General features: G+C 30.7%; 1 protein-coding gene across 5 annotated transcripts in view; it reads right to left on the reverse strand.

Moving 5' to 3' along the window:
* The window catches only part of LOC143073348 (uncharacterized), a 79,067-nt gene that overhangs the window by 7,812 nt on the left and 50,690 nt on the right, over positions 1 to 20,565 (reverse strand). For 4 of the 5 annotated variants that reach the window (XM_076248842.1, XM_076248816.1, XM_076248851.1 and 1 more), the window contains 22 exons: positions 20,229 to 20,361; positions 19,401 to 19,552; positions 18,491 to 18,645; positions 17,935 to 18,029; positions 17,146 to 17,333; positions 16,387 to 16,476; positions 15,509 to 15,635; positions 14,906 to 15,063; positions 14,038 to 14,186; positions 13,537 to 13,655; positions 11,514 to 11,677; positions 11,172 to 11,261; positions 10,396 to 10,525; positions 8,534 to 8,688; positions 8,098 to 8,176; positions 7,629 to 7,707; positions 7,019 to 7,149; positions 5,427 to 6,005; positions 4,471 to 4,631; positions 4,004 to 4,096; positions 3,758 to 3,887; positions 3,165 to 3,182 (listed from right to left, as the gene is read on the reverse strand). In XM_076248842.1, coding sequence (XP_076104957.1) covers positions 3,165 to 3,182; positions 3,758 to 3,887; positions 4,004 to 4,096; positions 4,471 to 4,631; positions 5,427 to 6,005; positions 7,019 to 7,149; positions 7,629 to 7,707; positions 8,098 to 8,176; positions 8,534 to 8,688; positions 10,396 to 10,525; positions 11,172 to 11,261; positions 11,514 to 11,677; positions 13,537 to 13,655; positions 14,038 to 14,186; positions 14,906 to 15,063; positions 15,509 to 15,635; positions 16,387 to 16,476; positions 17,146 to 17,333; positions 17,935 to 18,029; positions 18,491 to 18,645; positions 19,401 to 19,552; positions 20,229 to 20,361 — 3,175 coding nt within the window. The remainder of the gene's footprint in view (positions 1 to 3,164; positions 3,183 to 3,757; positions 3,888 to 4,003; positions 4,097 to 4,470; positions 4,632 to 5,426; positions 6,006 to 7,018; positions 7,150 to 7,628; positions 7,708 to 8,097; positions 8,177 to 8,533; positions 8,689 to 10,395; positions 10,526 to 11,171; positions 11,262 to 11,513; positions 11,678 to 13,536; positions 13,656 to 14,037; positions 14,187 to 14,905; positions 15,064 to 15,508; positions 15,636 to 16,386; positions 16,477 to 17,145; positions 17,334 to 17,934; positions 18,030 to 18,490; positions 18,646 to 19,400; positions 19,553 to 20,228; positions 20,362 to 20,565) is intronic. The other variant, XM_076248832.1, reaches the window with a different exon arrangement.

The raw sequence follows: 20,565 nt of genomic DNA on the forward strand, positions 1-20,565 counted from the left end.
ATTTTTGTTGATACAAATTTTTGTATATTGAACAAAAACTTGCATTTTTGTGGGTATTTGATCTCATGATTTGCCAATGTCTGTATACAAGCCTTTACTAAATTTGTTATTTGTAAAACATTTAACTTCGTTGTTCACTACTACCCATGAATCCCACGAAATCTGGTATACAATGAAAAATAGTGAATTCACATTATTCCAATGTAAAACTGTAGGAGATTTTGTACAGACAAATTTGTGACTAATAAACAGACTAAGACGGGACAAATCCAATATGTTTCCCAACATATACATGTAGATATGTAGATTAGACCTTCAAATAAGTGACGTTAAGCATTATACATAAATATTGGACATAGAAATATGATATCATTTTAGGTACACAGCATAATAACAAAACATGCAGCAGAAATATAAATAACACTTTATTCAACACATATATATTATCTAGCACATGCTACAGAACTAATTAAAACTTTGCATGCATCAACTTATGTTTATGAAATAATGATAAAACTGAGACCAATTAAAAAAAAACATCAAATGAAAAATCTTAAATACTCCAACCCCAATATAGAGGAGGAACAAAACAAATACTCCTTACTACTTTGTACCATAGATTATGATAAGATGGTCTCATTAGGGTCTAAGCCTGATTCAGGATTGATGAATATTTTGTCAGCAGCAAAACGGGACACTTGAAATTACAAGCAATGGACACTTGAAATTACAAGCAATATCATTACAATGAAAAGTAGGATACGGGAATTAGACAAAACAATAAGTGGAATCAGGGATCAGGCTTCCTAATTGAAACCTTTAATAACTTTCAAAAGTTTAAGGCAGATCATGATGAAGATGGTTTATATATTTAATAAAGAAATATCTACTGGTGTAATTGTTTGAACTTTTTTGCAAATGTATAATTATCAAAATTGTTATATCTTTTTAATGCACTTTCAACAGACGAGAAGATATATTTAGTTACAAAGTTGATATAAAGCATCCCTGCTTTAATTCTTACAACATATTGACATCCAACACTACAAATTATAATCGTTATTAATAAGTGAAATGTGATATTACTTCAAACAAAAATTATGTGTCTGCTAAACGCTAACGTCCAGTTTAAAAAATTTGAAAAACAAGAATGTGTCCCAAGTACACGGATGCCCAATCTGCACTATCATTTTCTATGTTCAGTGGACCGTGAAAATGGGATAAAATATTTAATTTGGCATTTAAATTAGAAAGATCATATCATAGGGAACATGTTGATCGGACTTCAACTTCGTCAAAAACTACCTCGACCAAAAACTTTAACCAAAACTTTAATCTAAAACGGGACGAACGGACGGATGCCCGGATGCACGAACGAACGAATGGATGAACGTAATGGGGCATAAAAAAATGGTAACAAAAAGGTTGGTCAACAGCCTTGTATCATATATATCTATAATACTAAAAATAGCGAGGTCCAATTTGTCAGCCGTCATGGGGTAAAAATGAGAAATCAAAGAATTCAACTTTATATATAGCTAATATAGGACAATGGTGTTGATTAAATATTACACCACTTCAGACCCTTTTGTTTTCCAAATAATTAATATTGCCAATAATTAACAAGTTCCATGTCGAATCTGATACCGATACCAATAGCATATTCACATGTTACCTATACCTTATCTGTACATTCCGCATCTGACATGCGCATCACCAAATGGTGTATTTAGGATTTGCTATATACATGGGTCATAAGCACAAGGATGACATTACTAAATTCTATCATTTTCACATTGTTTCCTATTGTAGTATTTTAATCAGTATGACTTTTAAAGATGACAATACGAATACTAAAAATCTAGACTTAAAATAAGCTAGCGTATAGGTACAGTTTCCAGTTTGTTAGCGGTCATGACGTAAAACATCGAATCAAAGAATTCAACTTTATTTATAACTGATATAGGACAATGCTGTTGATAAAATATTACTCCATTCCAGGCCCTATTGTTTTACAAATAATTTAATATTACCAATAATTGATAAGTTCCAGGTCGACGGGTTTAAACAGAAAGATTTTGAAAGTAGAGAAAACTGTGCATCTTATAATCAGCATGACTTTATCAGATGACAATATCAATACTAAATATCCAGGCTGAAATAAGGCTTACACATAGTTATATACTTTAATTCAGTCACGGTGGACCAGCGATTTCACGGGTGTGTTCTAGTGTACTGTATAATTCCAAAATATATTATGTTATGTACTAAACACAAAACTCAATTAACACTGAGGTTGTTATTTCGAATTCTGCACATGGCCGATTCAAATTTATTTGACCAGGATTGTCAGTTTTCCTATTGAAGGGTATTCACAGGTTTTCTCCTGGCACTCCATCTTTCTCCACCTATAAAACTGACCACCAAGAAAGTGATTAAAGAAGTGTTAAACATCAATTAATAGAATAGGGAATAGAAATTAGACATTGGAAAGGGACAAAAATTCAACCTGGCAACAGACCTACAGATCCTTCTAGAGTTGTTGGAAGGGTTCTTTATTGTACAGTATTACCTGAACTAATCATACCTGCCAACTTTTCAAAAAGTCCATGGAGGTTTTGCATGTAAGATGGCTCTTATAGTCCGAAAAAACCTTCAAGGGGGCCTTCAAATGTTAATTAATGTTGTTTTTTGGCTTCCTCATACTTTTAAAAGCCTATAGCAATTGTAAAATTAACTGTTTTGTTTAAAATTGTAGACAAAATTGCTCTTACAAAATTTCCATTTGGGAGTTTTCATGGGGGAAATCCCCACAAAAAGTGACAGTTGGCAGGTATGAGTATGACTAATAAAAACTATTATTATTTTTTTCAATAAACACTAACACATCTATCTTTGTCTATATGAGATATTTATAGCACTAACATAGCTGAATTGTATATGTGATGTAAATCACACTAATACGGTTAACTTTGTACATGTGAAAACAACTAACTTTGTACATGTGATATAAATAACACAAAAGTAATATAAATCACTTTGAACATGTGATAAAGACTAAATTTGTATATGTGATATAAATATGGAAGTTATTTGTTTATTAAGAGCATTCAAAAGCTAAGGTGAATATTGCCATAAAAAAATCTGACACTAACAACTCTTACCATCAACTCCTGAACTCTCTTCAAGAAAAATTAGAATCACTTATTTCCTTACATTATATATAGTATATACATGTACTTAAACATCCCAAAGGGAGACGGAATTGGTTAAGTTCTTCTTGTTTCTGAATCCGTGTATTTTTATTGTATAATTGTAATTTGTGGACTTTTGTAAAATAAAATGTTGTTTAAAATAAAAAATAAAACAAATAATATGCATTAACTTATTGTACTGAAATGATGTAGCAAAAAAAAACCAAACTAAACAAACTTAAGCATACAATGACAGCAAAAACTTTAAGTTAAGACCATTAAAATCTTAAGCATACAATGAAAGTTTTAAAATTGATTTGCTGTCCACAGCTCACCAATGTTTATTTGTAATTTTGCAGAAAGTTACTGAAGTTTCCTTTAGATTTGAGTCAAACATGATCGAGGTGACTTATAAATCCTGTGATCTGTATCCAAACTATCCATCTACAGAGACCATTTAACCAGATACAATCCATGAGTAGCTATTTTTTTAACAATTTTATTTCATTGTAATACTAATGCATGTGATGTTAATGATATGATTTCAATACTGTGTAACATACCTGGCCAGACATGGTTCTTATGGTGTGCTGGTATTTCCACAGATATATCACTTCCTGGGTCAGCTAAGGTCAAATTCTTGTTTACTGGGAATTCCATTGAATCATCTCTAAATAAGTCTTCCAGAATGATCTAATAAAAAAATAATGCCATTAAAAATCAAGTTTCTTAAACATTAATCATAGGCAAGACAACTGTTTGACTGTAATGATAGAAAATTTGAATCCTTTACATTTGACCACACATACCTTGTCGACAGCCCAGGCAGCTCCTGGTTTTACATCACTATGCTCCAGTCTTATTTTACGTGTTTCTCCAAGTTCTTCCAGTTCCAGTTTAATCTATAAATATGAAAGGTATTTTATAAAGTCTCAAATACAATTGTCAGTGCCATTAAAATTAGATGGAACTAGAGACATTACAAGCAAAGCTCACAAAATATTCTATGGTAGATATTGATGATTAAACAATAACCTTATCTTCTTTAACATTTATTAAGTCAGACTGCAGAAAGGTGAAAATGAGGTCATGGCCAGGTAATAACTAGTTAACAAAATTTGCATAATAAACTATTATACAAATATATAGGTGTACTCAAACCAAATTGTTTAAAATATAGAAGATTTTGCACATCTATTATCACCATTAACAAAAAAGTAAAAAATTTCCTCTTGTAAAACTCATGTTACAGATAAGAAATGTATATCCTAATTACCGGAAATATATCTGTGGTTCCTGCCTGGAACAGTCCTGTGCCAGGTTCTCCTAATGGTAACTGTCCTGAGTTACCAGCATCGCCAAATACTGTTAAGTAAACTTGATCATCAAACCCTTTAGACTCACCACTAGTGACCACTGTAACTTTGAAGTCTCCATCTACAAATATACATATGGTTTTATATTCTTTGGTTTCATCTTCTGACATCAGATTCGGACTTCTCTTGAACTGAATTTTAAATGTGCGTAGTGTTATGCGTTTACTTTTCTACATTGGCTAGAGGTATAGGGGGAGGGTTGAGATCTCATAAACATGTTTAACCCCGCCCCATTTTTGTGCCTGTCCCAAGTCAGGAGCCTCTGGCCTTTGTTAGTCATGTATTATTTTAATTTTAGTTTCTTGTGTACAATTTGGAAATTAGCATGGCATTCATTATCACTGAACTAGTATATATTTGTTTAGGGGCCAGCTGAAGGATGCCTCCGGGTGCTGGAATTTCTCGCTACATTGAAGACCTGTTGGTGACCTTCTGCTGTTGTTTTTTCTATAGTCGGGTTGTTGTCTCTTTGACACATTCCCCATTTCCATTCTCATTTTTATATCTCATTATTTTTTTTAAAGTCATTTACTTGACAGATCAGTTACATATCTTAATATATTTCCAGTGAACTTGTATTTTACTGAATTAGTTACTTATTATTAGAGTAGTATACATAAATCTGAGGTGGCACTATATCATAGTGACTTTAAAGATATACAGGTTTAATAAAGCGTTAAACCATTTATACCTTTTTCATTTATGTCAAAACTCAATATTATACAGTACAAACATGTTTTACATTAATGAAACATCTATTTTCTTGACTACAACATATATCCAGAAAAAAGCAAACTATTCAAATTCTGTGTATTTCTTAAACCTCCACACAAATAGTATAAGTGCCTAAGCTTACCAACAGGATCCTTTTTAGGAGTTTCTGGTTTGGGAGATACCAAAGGTTGAGTGGTCTCTGGAGATGGACTTCTAACAGGTTCATCAGGCTGTTGTTCTTCATACCTTGGGGATTCTATTCTTCCTGCATCATCTTCTGTTTTGACTTCTACCTCTCCTGGTTCAGGTGATGGGGACTTGCCTTTTGGTTCAGGTGATGGTGACTTGCCTTTTGGTTCAGGCGATGGTGACTTGCCCTTTGGTTCAGGTGATGGTGACTTGTCTTTTGGTTCAGGCGATGGTGAATTGCCTTTTGGTTCAGGGGACGGTGACTTCACTTTTGGTTCAGGTGATGGTGATTTAACTTTTGGTTCGGGAGATGGTGATTTGTCCTTTGGTTCAGGTGTTGGTGTTTTTGTGTTACCTTCTGTCTTTGCTTCTTGTTCTGGTAAAGTGTTGACTAGTGGATTTGGTGGAGGTGACTTTATCTGAGTTTCAGGAGTTGGTGATTTTGTTTGAGGTAGTGGGGTTGGTGTCTTTGGTTTTGATTCTGGCTCTGGTGATTTTGATTTTCGTTCTGATTCGAGTTTCTCTTCAACCACTGAAAAATAACATGGAATTTAGTGCTTGCAAAGCAAAAGTGCCAATTTTAAAATAAGAGTGGACACACTGAAATTTTTTCCCTGCTTGCTTTACGGATCATATTAAATTATGTTGAAAGTCTTTACAGTAAAAGTTTTACTACAATTATCACACAAACTTTAAATGATCACTGATGTAAATTAGGTCAAGGTCAGTTGAGTGCTGTCAGACAGTCAGATACACTATAAAATCATTACATATACACTAAATGTAGTTGACGTTTAACCTATAGTATATGGAAAACTGACCTTAAAACAAGAGTGTGTCCATAGTACACAGATGCCCCAATCATACTATCATTTTCCATGTTCAGTGGACCATGAAATAGGGGTCAACACTCTAATTTGGCATTAAAATTAGACAGATCATATCATATCATTAACACAGGTACTAAGTGTCAAGTTGATTGAACTTCAACATCATCAAAAACTACCTTGACCAAAAACATTAACCTAAAGCAGGACAGATGGACGAACAAATGAACAAACAGATGAACAAACAAACGGTTGGACAAACAAAAGAATGGATGTGCAGACCAGAAAACATAATGCCCATAAATAAGGCATAGTAAATGGGCCATAAAAAACTTCTCTTTGATCACAGATCCATGAAAATGAGGTCAGGACCTTTTGAAAATGACAGAAGGACACCAAAAAAGAATGCAAGTGTTTCTAGCTATGCATACACCCAATCATAACTCAATAGTATAATAGAGCAGTTACAAAAATCTGATGACCCTTCTCAATTTTTTACGGTGACAGATGTTACTACTTTTTATTAAGTCAGGTCGAACTGTTACTGTAATAAAAGGAAACTTTATCAGTCATTTATGAGTAAAATGTATGTCGATCAAGATAATTCAAAAGGATACAGATCAGACAATGAAAAACAAACACAAGCGTCTTAACACACATATTCATGATAACTTATCAAATGTGATTAAAAGAAAATATGTTAGTGAATAGATTTTACCTGGAGTAGGAATTTTAGGTCTGACTTTTGATGAAGGAGTTCTGTCCCTTAATCTATATGTTTCACTTCCAGGTCTCTTAGCAATCAAAGTTCTTTCTATTTTACCATCTCCTTCTTCTTTGGACAACCACCTATAAATAACATTACAAGTTGTTTTACTATTTCACTGAAACACACATACCGGTAAATTGAATTTGATAATTTTTACATATCAAATTAATTGATTAATCTATTTGTTGCAATACTGATACATAAAGGCTAAATAAAATTTGAATATCTCCAGATTATCTAGTTAAGCATAAAGTTGACTGATTTTCCCATCAGATTTTAAAAAGGCATAATGCTTAAGCAATTGAAAAGGATCAAAACCTATTACAACAACCCTTTCAGAAATAATTGGATAGGGGTTAAACAAATCATTTAAATGTGTCATAGCTATTATATTTTATACAAATGTACAGCACAATAATTTTATGAATTCTTTTAACTTTGAACACAGTTGCTACTAAATATACATTTACATGCCCTAGCAAACAATCTTCTTAAACTTTCATAAAATAAAATAAAATCCATTCCTTTAAATTTTTGTTAATTAAAGTCATCAACTTACTGATCACATGGGAATACAATTTCTTCTGTGGCCGTCTCTGATTCAGTAATCACAACCATCTGGAGGAACCAACCAGATCCTAACAAACAAATCAGGATTATATAAAGTAAAGAAAATTTTTCTCATACTTAATTTTTTATTAGGTTAAATACATTTATTAATTCTGAGTTTCCTAAAATTAAAGTTATTGAGAGAAATTTTGAGAGCGAAATTTTTTTACATTTTCAGTAATAAATTTCTGGTGAACAAGATTTACTGTAAAAAATTGTTCACAATGACACATCTGTCATAAATATTTTCTACTTAACATATGATAATTGCAAGTTAGAATTAACATCAGAAGCAGTACCAGTAATATAATGTCAGCATATAATGAATTAAAGGATTATTATCCAGGTTATCAAGGATCAATATCCATTCAAAAACATAATACAACATACAAAGAAAACTTATATTTATAAACATTTACCTAAACCTTCGTCATTGTGACCAATAACAACTTTCTTTAACTTCCCTAAGGATACAGCCTCAACAACAAATAAATCTTCCTGCAATTACACAATGTGATAATGTTTAAAAGATACAAGATCCATATACAAAGTGATACTGCATGTACAATCATATTTTACATATATTTTGAATTTAAAATTACTATAAAGTCCCCTGTCCTTTTCCAACACCTCTGACTACAAGTATATTTTTTTCAATTTGTTGTACTTTTTAAACAAATTCAGAAAACTGAAAGCAAAATATATTATTCCATTGTATGTAAATATTGATAGTGAAATAAGCATTTGGTTGCTTTAGACAATCCCATGTGAAATTGAACAAATCTTCATATTCATAATGTGCGTTTAACAGCTTGTAACAGAATAAATAAATCTAAGAACATTCCTGTAACTTACTTGATTCCTCTCAAATTTATCATCATGTGTTTTAGACTTTTTCAGTAATCTACGACCAGTAGTACCTAGTTCCCCATGTATGTAGATATATACATCAGAATCTGTACCAGCACTACGAACATCTCCTGTGTACGTCTTTATTTGGTATTGTTGCACTAAGAATAAAAATAAAATTTGATAGTGCATATAAATATTATACATATTAAAATTATTTTAAAATGTAACGAATAACCCTCAGAATTGTAAAGAAGAATGTATTTCTTTCACATAATAATAACAAGAGTGCACACGCTGAAATGTCTCGCCTTCTATACTAATCATTGATATTATGTTGATAGTCCTAAGTATAAAGCTTTATTACAATTGTCTCATAAACTTAACATTAACCAAGATAACTAAACAAAGACCAATGAACCATGAAAATGAGGTCAAGGTCAGATGAACCATGCCAGGCAGACATGTACAGCTAACAATGCTTCTATACAAAATATATAGTTGACCTATTACTTATAGTTTAAGAAAAATAGACCAAAACACAAAAACTTAACACTGTGCAATGAACTGTTAAAATGAGGTCACGGTCAAAAGAAACCTGCGTTACTGACATAAAGATCATAAAATATTTCCATATACCAAATATAGTTGACCTATGGCATATAGTATTAGATAAAAAGACCAAAACTCAAAAACTTAACTTTGACCACTGATCCATGAAAATGAGGTCAAGGTCACATGACATCTGCCCGCTAGACATGTACACCTTACAATCATTCCATACAACAAATATAGTAGACCTATTGCATATAGTATGAAAAAAACAGACCAAAACACAAAAATTTAACTATAACCACTGAACCATGAAAATGAGGTCAAGGTCACATGACATCTGCCCGCTAGACATGTACACCTTACAATCTTTCCATACAACAAATATAGTAGACCTATTGCATATAGTATGAAAAAAACAGACCAAAACACAAAAATTTAACTATAACCACTGAACCATGAAAATGAGGTCAAGGTCAGATGACACCTGCCAGTTCGACATGTACACCTTACAGTCCTTCCATACACCGAATATACTAGCCCTATTGCTTATAGTATCTGAGATATGGACTTGACCACCAAAACTTAACCTTGTTCACTGATCCATGAAATGAGGTCGAGGTCAAGTGAAAACTGTCTGACAGACATGAGGACCTTGAAAGGTACGCACATATCAAATATAGTTATCCTATTACTTATAATAAGAGAGAATTCAACATTACAAAAAATCTGAACTTTTTTTTCAAGTGGTCACTGAACCATGAAAATGAGGTCAAGGACATTGGACATGTGACTGACGGAAACTTCGTAACATGAGGCATCTATATACAAAGTATGAAGCATCCAGGTCTTCCACCTTCTAAAATATAAAGCTATTAAGAAGTTAGCTAACGCCGCCGCCGCCGCCGGATCACTATCCCTATGTCGAGCTTTCTGCAACAAAAGTTGCAGGCTCGACAATAAGTATCTTTAAATTTTCCACTAAATTTCAGTCGACTCATTGAATAACATTTCCTATAAACATGTATTTATGATTATACTCATTATATTTATCAAGTTAGATCAAACCTGATATTCTGTCAAGCAACACTGCAAGTATTACAAAATACAATCTTGATTCTCTTTAAAAGTTTATTCTATATAACCTTCTATTGTTTAAGTTTGTTTATAACCATAATATGGTAAATTTAGGGTTATTATAAAAAAGAAGATGTGGTATGATTGCCAATGAGACAACTGTCCACAAGAGACCAAAATAACTATGGCTATTGTCAGAATTTTATAATCCTGTTGAGATTCCTATAAGTTAAAGTTACCTTTAGGTATATTGATGGCTGGCCATGCTGCAGGCACTTCCTTCCATCCATCACTATAGTCATCAACAACCATCCAATCTTTTACTTCATAACTAAACTTATCACCCGTATCTAAATCTTCACACTTTATCTACAATACATTAAGAAATGAGTATCATCTTCACACTTGATCTACAATATGTTAAGAAATGAGATTCATCTTCACACTTTATCTACAATATGTTAAGAAATTAATATCATTTAAACAAGATAACCAAGTCTCTTTAACAAGAAACAGACAATCTTATGTAAATTTTATAGAGAAAGACACATGAAGTATTGTAGTTGTCTATACTAAAATCTTTTCCTGATTTGTGTACCTCCATAAAAAAAAACACACAAATTCTCTAGATAATATAGTCGCTTTAAACAATTTTTTATTTTAAACTCTGTAAAATGGTTCTCACTAACACCAATGTTTGTTTTACAGTATTCTTGAAATTTTTCAGTTACATCTACCACCTCACCATTGGAATACATGGAATATGTTTATTTTACTTTTCCAGGCATGATTTATGAAAGTAAAACTTACCAGCTTTTTTGTTGATCTATCAAGGTCACATTTAATTGAAAACATTGCGTAGACCATTAAACATGGTAACCTCAGATAACCTAAGTCCGTATATTTTTTTCACAATAAAAATGTCTCCCATAAAAGGTTTAGTTTTTTGTACACAGACTAGAAACATTGCACAGCCAATAGCATAATCAGGGATTCATTGGCTCTAATACATTACCTTTTTGATGAGCCATCCTTTATTGCTTGTATTATCTTTGAATCCAAGTCTGATCTTATATAACTCTTCTATAACTTCAGAAAACTTTGCCTGAAAAGAGTATAAAAATGATATTCTCAATTTCTTTCTCACAGTGATTTCCTAAACCAATGGAGTCAATGTATATTATTTTATCTAACCAAGAAACCATTTACAGTTAATGTCTATACAACACAGCAAATTCAGCATAACACAAATATCAAATCTTACTTGCAAGACCCATTGCTAACCTTGGAAAAAAAAAATAAAAAAATGCAAATAAAAAAATGCATTTCTTCTATGGCATTTCTAAATAGTTCTTACATCAAATACATCTGTCTGGCCAATCTGGAATGGCTTCTCCTTTGTTGTGACTATTTTGACAGGTTGTGTTTCTTCATCTTCTCCACATAGTATCATGACAATATCTCCAAAGTTCTCTTCTCCTTTATTACCACCAGTCTCTGCAGTCAGCTTCCATCTTCCTTCTTTAAGGATAAAAGTTGACATTATATAGAATTAAACACATTTTTAGAAGAGGCTATTAATCTGTAAAGTGGTTGATTGACTCACTAACTTAATAAAACTACTCAACTCAAATATGTGTTATTTTTTCTTTTAAATTGAACTTTCCTGGCACCAAATAAATCAGAACATGTGTATTGCACAGATGTATATTACATTGACATTGACATAGTGTTTACATAGGTTTCAATTTTTTTTTGGCAAAATGGATTAAGAGCAGACTTGGGGTAATTGTAATTGTAATCGTTAATCAGCTGTAATTGATTACTATTGTTCAAGTAATCAGTGTAATCATTAATCAGCCAAAAATCTGATTACATGTAATTTAATTTAATCAATTACTTTTCAAAATACCCTGTAATCATGATTACTTTTTGATTACATTCTGATTACAATGAAAAAAATCTAAAAATTGTGTTTTTGGTCATTAAATGAACCTCTTTGTTATTCATATATGATAAATTTTAAACATACTAAAACAGTTTGGTTACTTCAAGCATGTCTACTTCAGTAAAAAATAAAGTTACAGTATTGAAAAGTCATCATTAGCCTAAGCAGAGACATATAATACAATTATATACCTTTTTGGTAAAAGATATTGTACATACATGTATATTCATCGCTTTATAATAATCATATTAATATTTGATGACTGTATACTTTTTTTTAACCCTGAATTATAATCTTTTGTTAATTTTTGTGATTTTTGTCAATGTTGAATTGACAGGTAGGATACTAATTAAGGTTTGTTTTTATTGCAATTACCAATTGAGTATAGCTGTAGGGAAATATATATGATAAAAGATAAATCAGACATGAAAATTTATCTAATTAGCACAAACTAAATTAAAAGTTGGACAAATGTGTTGTTTAATTTTTTTTTGTATTTGGAATGGACATGTAAAATGCAATGATTTTTAGTACTTACATATTGTTTACAATTTGATTAAACATTTCTATTAAAACATAGTTTTAACTGGCAACTTCATTTCATCCATATTTAAACTTCCATAAACTGTAACTTGGAATACATATAAATTATAAAAGAGGTCAGAAGACAAACAAAAAAACTCTTGATTATGAAATATCGTTATTAAATTTAATTCAAAATAATTCAGAGATCATTGGTGATAAAGTGTTATGTATATATATACATGTATATGTAGTAAAATTTGGTGTTTATTTAAATAAATGAAGTTTAATTTGAAGTTATCATTTTATAATTGAACTAAATAAAATACTTTCTCAAAAATGCTATAGTTATATTGAACGCTTATTCATTCACATCATTCAAAATGTTTTGTTTTAAATTCATTGTAATCAGATGTAATCATGATTACTTTGCCAATGTAATCATTAATTTAATCAGATACTTTCAGAAATGATGTAATCATTAATTTAATTTAATCGTACAAATGACAAAGTAATTGTAATTTAATCAATTACATTGAAAGTAATTGGACCCATCTCTGATTAAGAGTATTCACCAAGGGAAAAAGTTGCAACTAACCAATCACATTTAAGTTTTTGTTAATATGCAATTCAAATAGAAATTATTTTATATTAACACAGAGAAACTATATTCAAATGAGATGATATTTTTGTCCTCAGGAGTAAGAAGAAACATATTCTGACCTTAATATCATTTTAACTTATAATAAAAGCCAGAAAAGTAAACATAACAGAAATAGTTTTGTGCTTTTCTATTTGTAAAGAGTATATATAAACGTTAACTAAAAGTTTTCAACTGTTAACATGAAATATGAAAATATTCTGCAAAGCATAAACTGTTTACATGAAATATGCGACAATTAGTTCTTACTAGATATAGGTAAGTTGTCTGATCCCAAGGCTGGTATAACAACATGACTGTTCTGTACAGCTGTTAATCTTATAGTCTCCTCTATTTCTGCTGGTGTATCAGATTTCTTCCCTATCCACCTGTAAGCATAATTAATGGTCACTAAAACTCATATCTATAAATACCAGTCATTAAAGATTGTCAAGAATAATATTAATTAAACATTTTTACTGTAAGTTCATTTATTATTCTTGACACAAATTTCATGGATTGGAGAAAAAATAAATTTCAATGATTTTTTATTTTTGGTTTAGTCAGTCTATCTATATACAAGCATATAAAAATGTGTTATTTGTCAAACATTTTAAATTGAGATTAATCTTTACTCACAAATTCCACGACAAATTTATATCAAAATAATGATAAAGTACATTAAAATTAATCAATTAATTAAGAATTATTATTTTGGCAGAAAGGAAAATTTCTACATGTTTTTTAAATGAAGCTAAAGTATTTACTTACTCATTATGAGAGAATATACTCTCTTGTGGAGCAAAGTCAGAGGTTTTAACAACAACTTTTTCTAACAACCAAGGATTCCCAGGTCCTTTTGTCACTACAACTTTCTCTAATTCTCCAAGGTCTACAGCATGCACAGTAAATATATCTATCTATATACAGAAAGATAATAACATTTATAATAGCATAGATGAAATAAAATCATAGTAATATAGATAGATGTTCTTTGTATTCAACTGCAATACATGCACAATCATTTTGTGAAGATTTGATAATCTGTAGATATCTGTAGAAATTGATTACACCAAAATGGTACATATACTATGTTTCACTTTAAGTTTAGGTGAAGAAAAATTGTTAAATTAAGTTGAGAAAAATGAGACTAAAACCTAAAGTAGGTGCACAACTTATGTGCAATCCTTCTGTGAAGTTTTCGGGAAATTGCAGGATTGGTGGAAAACTCTTAACTGGTACAATGTTTTGAAAAGTTTGCTGAAAAAAAGACTACTTTAGTTCCAGTATGAAAAAAGGAAACAAATTATCACAAACAATAATAGCAGGTGCACATCTTCAACATATGTGACAATCTTTCTGTGAAATTTCAGGGATCTGTGTTTTAAACTGTACGATGAGTTGATTATATGAACTAGGAATCCCTGCTGTTTTGTGATCTGATGTCAGAATAAAAGTTTGTATTTATTACATTTATGAAAATAATTTTCCATTTTTTCATTAGAAAGTCCAGTAAAATTCTTCTATTTACACATATTGTAGTGTTATAAACATGTTTACAACAATTTTTGATGATTAAATAGAAGGTTAGACACATTTAAAGTTTTTTGAAAAGATTAAGAGTTACAACATAACAAACCTGTCCTGTTTGGAATTTTGTTTTATTGTTCCGACTTTTACTTAAAAGCCGTCTGCCAGAATCTCCCAGCATTCCATACAAAGTTATAAACACTTGAGAATTGGTGGCTGCATTCATTTCTTCTTCACTTGTGTGAACTTCCACATGATAAGGATATACTGAAATTATACAATACATTTATTAGCCAGCTGTTATGAATGAAGAAGAAATGTGCATTCTACTCAATGCAAAAAATAGGAAATGAATTTAACTAAAATTGATACTCATGAATTTTATTATTGGACAAAAACTTTCATGAGACATGATTTCTTCATCATAATAAATTTAACACCAATTTTCCTTACTACCAGTACCAGTATTATTACATAATTTAAATTATCTCTAGCATATTCAAAGTTGTTTTTCTGTGTAGCTTGTGAAATCTGATAATGCTTAGTGTTATCAGATGATAAAAATGGACTAGCTCCTATACTAGTTTATAATTGAAACTATCAAATTCAGAAGATTCTGTGGAAGTGCCAATCAGACAGCTAAACTTTGCAAGACCAAAAACTCATCCTTTGTAAAGTAGTAAAAAGAAAATTACGTAAATATGAAACTTACTTTGTTTTTGACCTTTTCCTAATCTTAAAACTGGTAATTCTTTCCTACAATCACCTTTGACCTCTCCAACCCAATGTGAAAAGTCAAAGGTGAAAATATCTTTAGTATCATCATCTTCTAACTCAATCTGAAAAAAAACATGGACATAAATTAAAATATTTTCAAAAATGAATGAAATTGCAATTTTATTTTCAAGTCATATGAAACGAGTGAGTGGTGAAAAATAATGTTTATCCAATTCTTGAACCAATGCATGTATATATCATCAACTTAGTCCTCTGAACATGATTTTATCATTTTTTACGCAAATATATGGTATAATCGTCAATTTTTTTTTCTCTCTGTCTTTTGTGATTTAACAAATATGGCTGCTCATTGAATGCCGTGTTTTGAAGCCGAAGTTTACCGATTGTCACCTTATAGTAAACAAATAACAAAAACATGGGTATTGAGCATGTGTTTAACATGTACAATCAGATAATTGTTTATTTAAATGACAGATCCATGCGTATTGCAATCACCAGATTTTTACGAGGAGGGTTACGCTCAGGTCACTATGCATACGGAAAATATTTCGGCGAATTGGTTCCTGGAAGCAAGCAATTAAAAATAAGTAAACTTCTTCTAAATGTGGACAAATTAAAGAATTTTCCTCAGAAAAAAGTATATGTACATAAGTTGTATAATGAATACTATCCATTTAGTTATTAAAAAACATATGCATCATTTTTTTTAATTTGAGGTTTCATATGACTTTAAAACAGTATTATATCTTTATTTCTGTATTTTCTCCACTATCAACTTTCTTTCACATATTCAATAAATACAAAACAACGACTTGTTAATTATGAATGACCTGACACATATTTTATACCTACTTTTTCAGTTGTCCAAACAGATTCAGGATCCTCTTCATATCCTGCACAAACTCGGATTTTCTTGATTTCACCAACATCAATAGATAATCCCTAGAAACATAATATAAACTTTTTCACTCATATTTCATTTAAAGATAGGGATAGCACTCAAGGGTTCTCATCCTGAATTCCTCAAAAAAGAAATGTCAAATAAAAAAAATTGTGATTAAACTTATTTATTTTTTTCATCCTTCTTATCCTTGTATAACAAATTATTCTTTCATTTAATGATGTTAGTCTTTAACAAGAATGTGTCTATAGTACACGGATGCCCCACTCCCACTATCATTTTCTATGTTCAGTGGACCGTGAAATTGGGGTCAAAACTTTAATTTGGAATTAAAATTAGAAAGATCATATCATAGGGAACATGTGTACTAAGTTTCAAGTTGATGTAACTTTAACTTCATCAAAAACTACCTTGACCAAAAACTTTAACCTGAACTTTGCACTATCATTTTCTATGTTCAGTGGACCATGGAATTGGGGTCAAAACTATAATTTGACATTAAAATTAGAAAGATCATATCATGGGGAACATGTGTATTAAGTTTCAAGTTAATTGGACTTCAGCTTCATCAAAAACTACCTCGACCAAAAACTTTAACCAGACGGACGGATGGACGGACGGAGGTACAGACCAGAAAACATAATACAAATATTTATGAATGTTGAGTTTCATTTGAAATTCTCAATTTTAACATGTGAATTACTTAATACCTTGAACACATCAACATGACCTGGTAAAAATAGATCTGCTCCTGCTTTGTCAAGCTCTATTGGTCCAACCACAGATTGACTACCATAAACCATTAGTGATATCAAGCGAGATTTCTCACTTCTATCTAAACCTTTTGGAGGTAATCTCTCTCTATCAGCAGTTGTCACTGTACATGTGTAGACACCCTCTAAAGGAATGATAATTTCAAATGTTTAATATGTAATTTACATTTTAACTAATCGATATTCAATCAATTAAATTTGATTGTTCATCAAAAGGACAGAATTCAACAATATGAAAGATAAAAAAAAAAAATCTATAAGCTATGATGAAATTCATTTACAAAAATAAATGCACACAATTCATCAGCTGACAGATATAATGGAATTTTACGTCACAAAAATATCTCAAAGTCGTATTCTTACAAATTTCAGCAAATAAAAATAAAATCATTCTTCTATATTAAGGTGGTACCCAACACTTTCACTAAAATTAATTTGGCTCGTTTAATTTTCATAAAATTTTGTCAAAGTATTTACTTTGACCCTCTAACAAAAATATAAAAATTTCAAAAATTTTAAACCAACCGTTTTGTCAGAAAAAATACACTGGTTATATAGCAGTTTGACAAACACCAATTTTGATCATTGAGAAGCTTAATATTCCTTTTACAACACAATGTAATTAAAACGTTGAGCTGACTTATTTCCCTGTAGTGCTAGGTACCACCTTAAATCAAAGCAATCAATAGAATATTCATAACTGCAATTATTATTCCATAGCCTTACTTGATGTCCCTGAAGGTGGAGCCACTACTGGCATATCTCCAATATATGGCAATTCTCTCATCAACTTCCTGTCTTCACAACCTGTGTCCATCCATCTAAAATAATAAAGAACAATCATACAGTCATTTCACAATTTTTACAGTCAATAACATTAAATGGTGTTGTTTTATGCATGCATGTATATTTTTTCTTTGTTTGGTTTTGCATTTTTTTCATTTTAATAACATACAGTAGTCAGTGTTTTGCAAGTGGTAACAGTAACAGATTATTTGTTAAAGGCGAAATGCAGAAAAGATAATCATGCCCATTTGAACAACTGAAAACCAACCACAGCCTAAGGAAAATCCCATTAATTAACAACTTGATGTTGTATAACAAATTCATACTGGGATTAAGTTTGATTAGTTTCTATAGTTAGTCAATGGTTCCAAAAAGTTAGGAATAAAAATGCAAAATGTAAGATGATTCATACAGATCTCTGTACAGACTAAGATATTTCGACTACACAGAAAAGCTTGCAAGGCCATTCTTATTTTGTGATAAGAGTATTTATTACCTGTTACATGGAAATATCTTCATAACAGGATGAAGTTTGGATTTGATTTGTACACGTTCACAAAACCATCCCCTTCCTCGTCCTTTCTCATTATGACCAATAACAACTTTCTCCACTTTCCCAAGATCCAAACTTTTAATTACAAATTCATCAACCTGTGACATATGATAAAGGTAAATAGCTCAAAAAAAAATCATTTAACATTGCTAACTTGTCTAGACAAATAAAATCTGTACCCCTTTTTATACCAAAGGAATTTTAGAGGTCATCATAATGACAATCAGGCAGTAACAGTTTAAGATGATTCTTTGAATAAAAGTTTATCAAGTATTACAGTGCACATGTTTTCATTTCATATAACCATACTATTATGTGAAGGTTGGTTACAAATATCTTGTAATTGATTGCTGTCAAAACATGTACATGTATTGTAATAAAATACAGAAAGAAGTGAGTGAACAAAAAACCCATAATAAAATCATTAGCATGTCTGGAAATAAACAAGAAGTCTGTATAAATAGAATGAGAATACATGTGCTGTTGTGCCCAGTATATCCCAATATAATCAATAGACAGCTAATGCTCTGAAGAAAAGATTTTTAATTTGACAAGGCTATATTTACAGATGGCAGAGCTAAAATTTATTTTCTGGGTAATTATCTATCATTATTACGTATATGTAACTGACAAAAAATAAATAATTTTAGCACTAAAGATTTCTCTGAAATTACAGATCTTTTTGGTTTTAACATCTTTATGCAATATCATCTCTCAGACTTAAATAATTGGGATTTTAGTTAATGGTTTCCAATGTGAAATTGTTGTAATGTATATTTTTCAATGAAATCTAGTCATATCAAATTATTTATATACTACAACATTAATATTATTGAAAAGTTTAAGTTTTTACCTGTCCCTGTTTGAATGGAATTGGTGAGTTTGACTTTGACAGCATACGTCTGCCTGTATCTCCAAATTGACCAATGAGACAACAGAAAACATCAGCCTCTGTATCTGCCATATCCTGGTTACCAGTGGCAACATACAAGGTAAATTCATCTTCTATAATTCATAAAATATAAACACAAATTTTAGAATAGATACAAATATGAACATCAGATCACTTAAAAGGAATTTGTATAGGGGTTAACCTTAAAATTCATGAATCTATTACATAGGAATAGGTGATTGCCTTTATTGGCTAAAAACTTATAAGGCCTTTAAATATGCATTAGTTGCCTATAATTGCTAACATCCACTTTGACCTGAAAGGGTTAAATCCTTCAAACATGCTTAATCCAGCCACTTTCTAAATTTGCCTGTCTCAAATAAGGCGCCTAAGGTTAAGTAGTTGTTGTTGGTTCATCTGTCATATTTGTTTTTTATAAATTGATTTTTTATAAGTCAGGCCCTTAGTTTTCTCAATTAAGTGGTTTCATATTTTCCATGTCCTGCCTTTTATAGCTGACTATGCAGTATGAGTTTTTCTCATTGTTGAATTTTGCACAATTGCCTATGCTTACATCTACTTCGTTTGATCGTAACGGATAGATGTCTCATTGACACTCATACAAACTGTCCTTGTATTTGTATATACAAAATGTATATATATAACTTTATATGTAAATGCAGGTAAACAGTTTTCATTGACTGGTTTTTAAACAGACCCTATAAGTGTCATGGAACCAGAAAATGGTTTTCATATAGTTTTAACTTGGTCTTTCTACTAATTGCCTACCTTCTAATGGTGATAAATCTGGTCTAGTTACTGGTAATTCTAAACTCCCATCAGGATTTTCTTCAGTTCCAACTAACTCTTTATTAACTCTCATAATAACTTCTTGTAATGTGTCATGGTCCTTCATTTTCAACTACAATCATATGTAACATCCAAACCATTAACTATATTTTAAAAACAAGTTACCAAAAAAATCATTTTAAAGGTGACCTTGAATATTCAACAAATCAAAAACTTAACCTCGATTTATTTTAATAAAAAATCTGAAAACAAAAGTAAGAAATTCAAAAATTTTGGAAGGTTAATGTAAATAATGTGTGTGCATTGCAATTAAAAA

The sequence above is a fragment of the Mytilus galloprovincialis genome, chromosome 1 (genome assembly GCF_965363235.1).
Source record: "Mytilus galloprovincialis chromosome 1, xbMytGall1.hap1.1, whole genome shotgun sequence".
Lineage (NCBI taxonomy): Eukaryota > Metazoa > Mollusca > Bivalvia > Mytilida > Mytilidae > Mytilus > Mytilus galloprovincialis.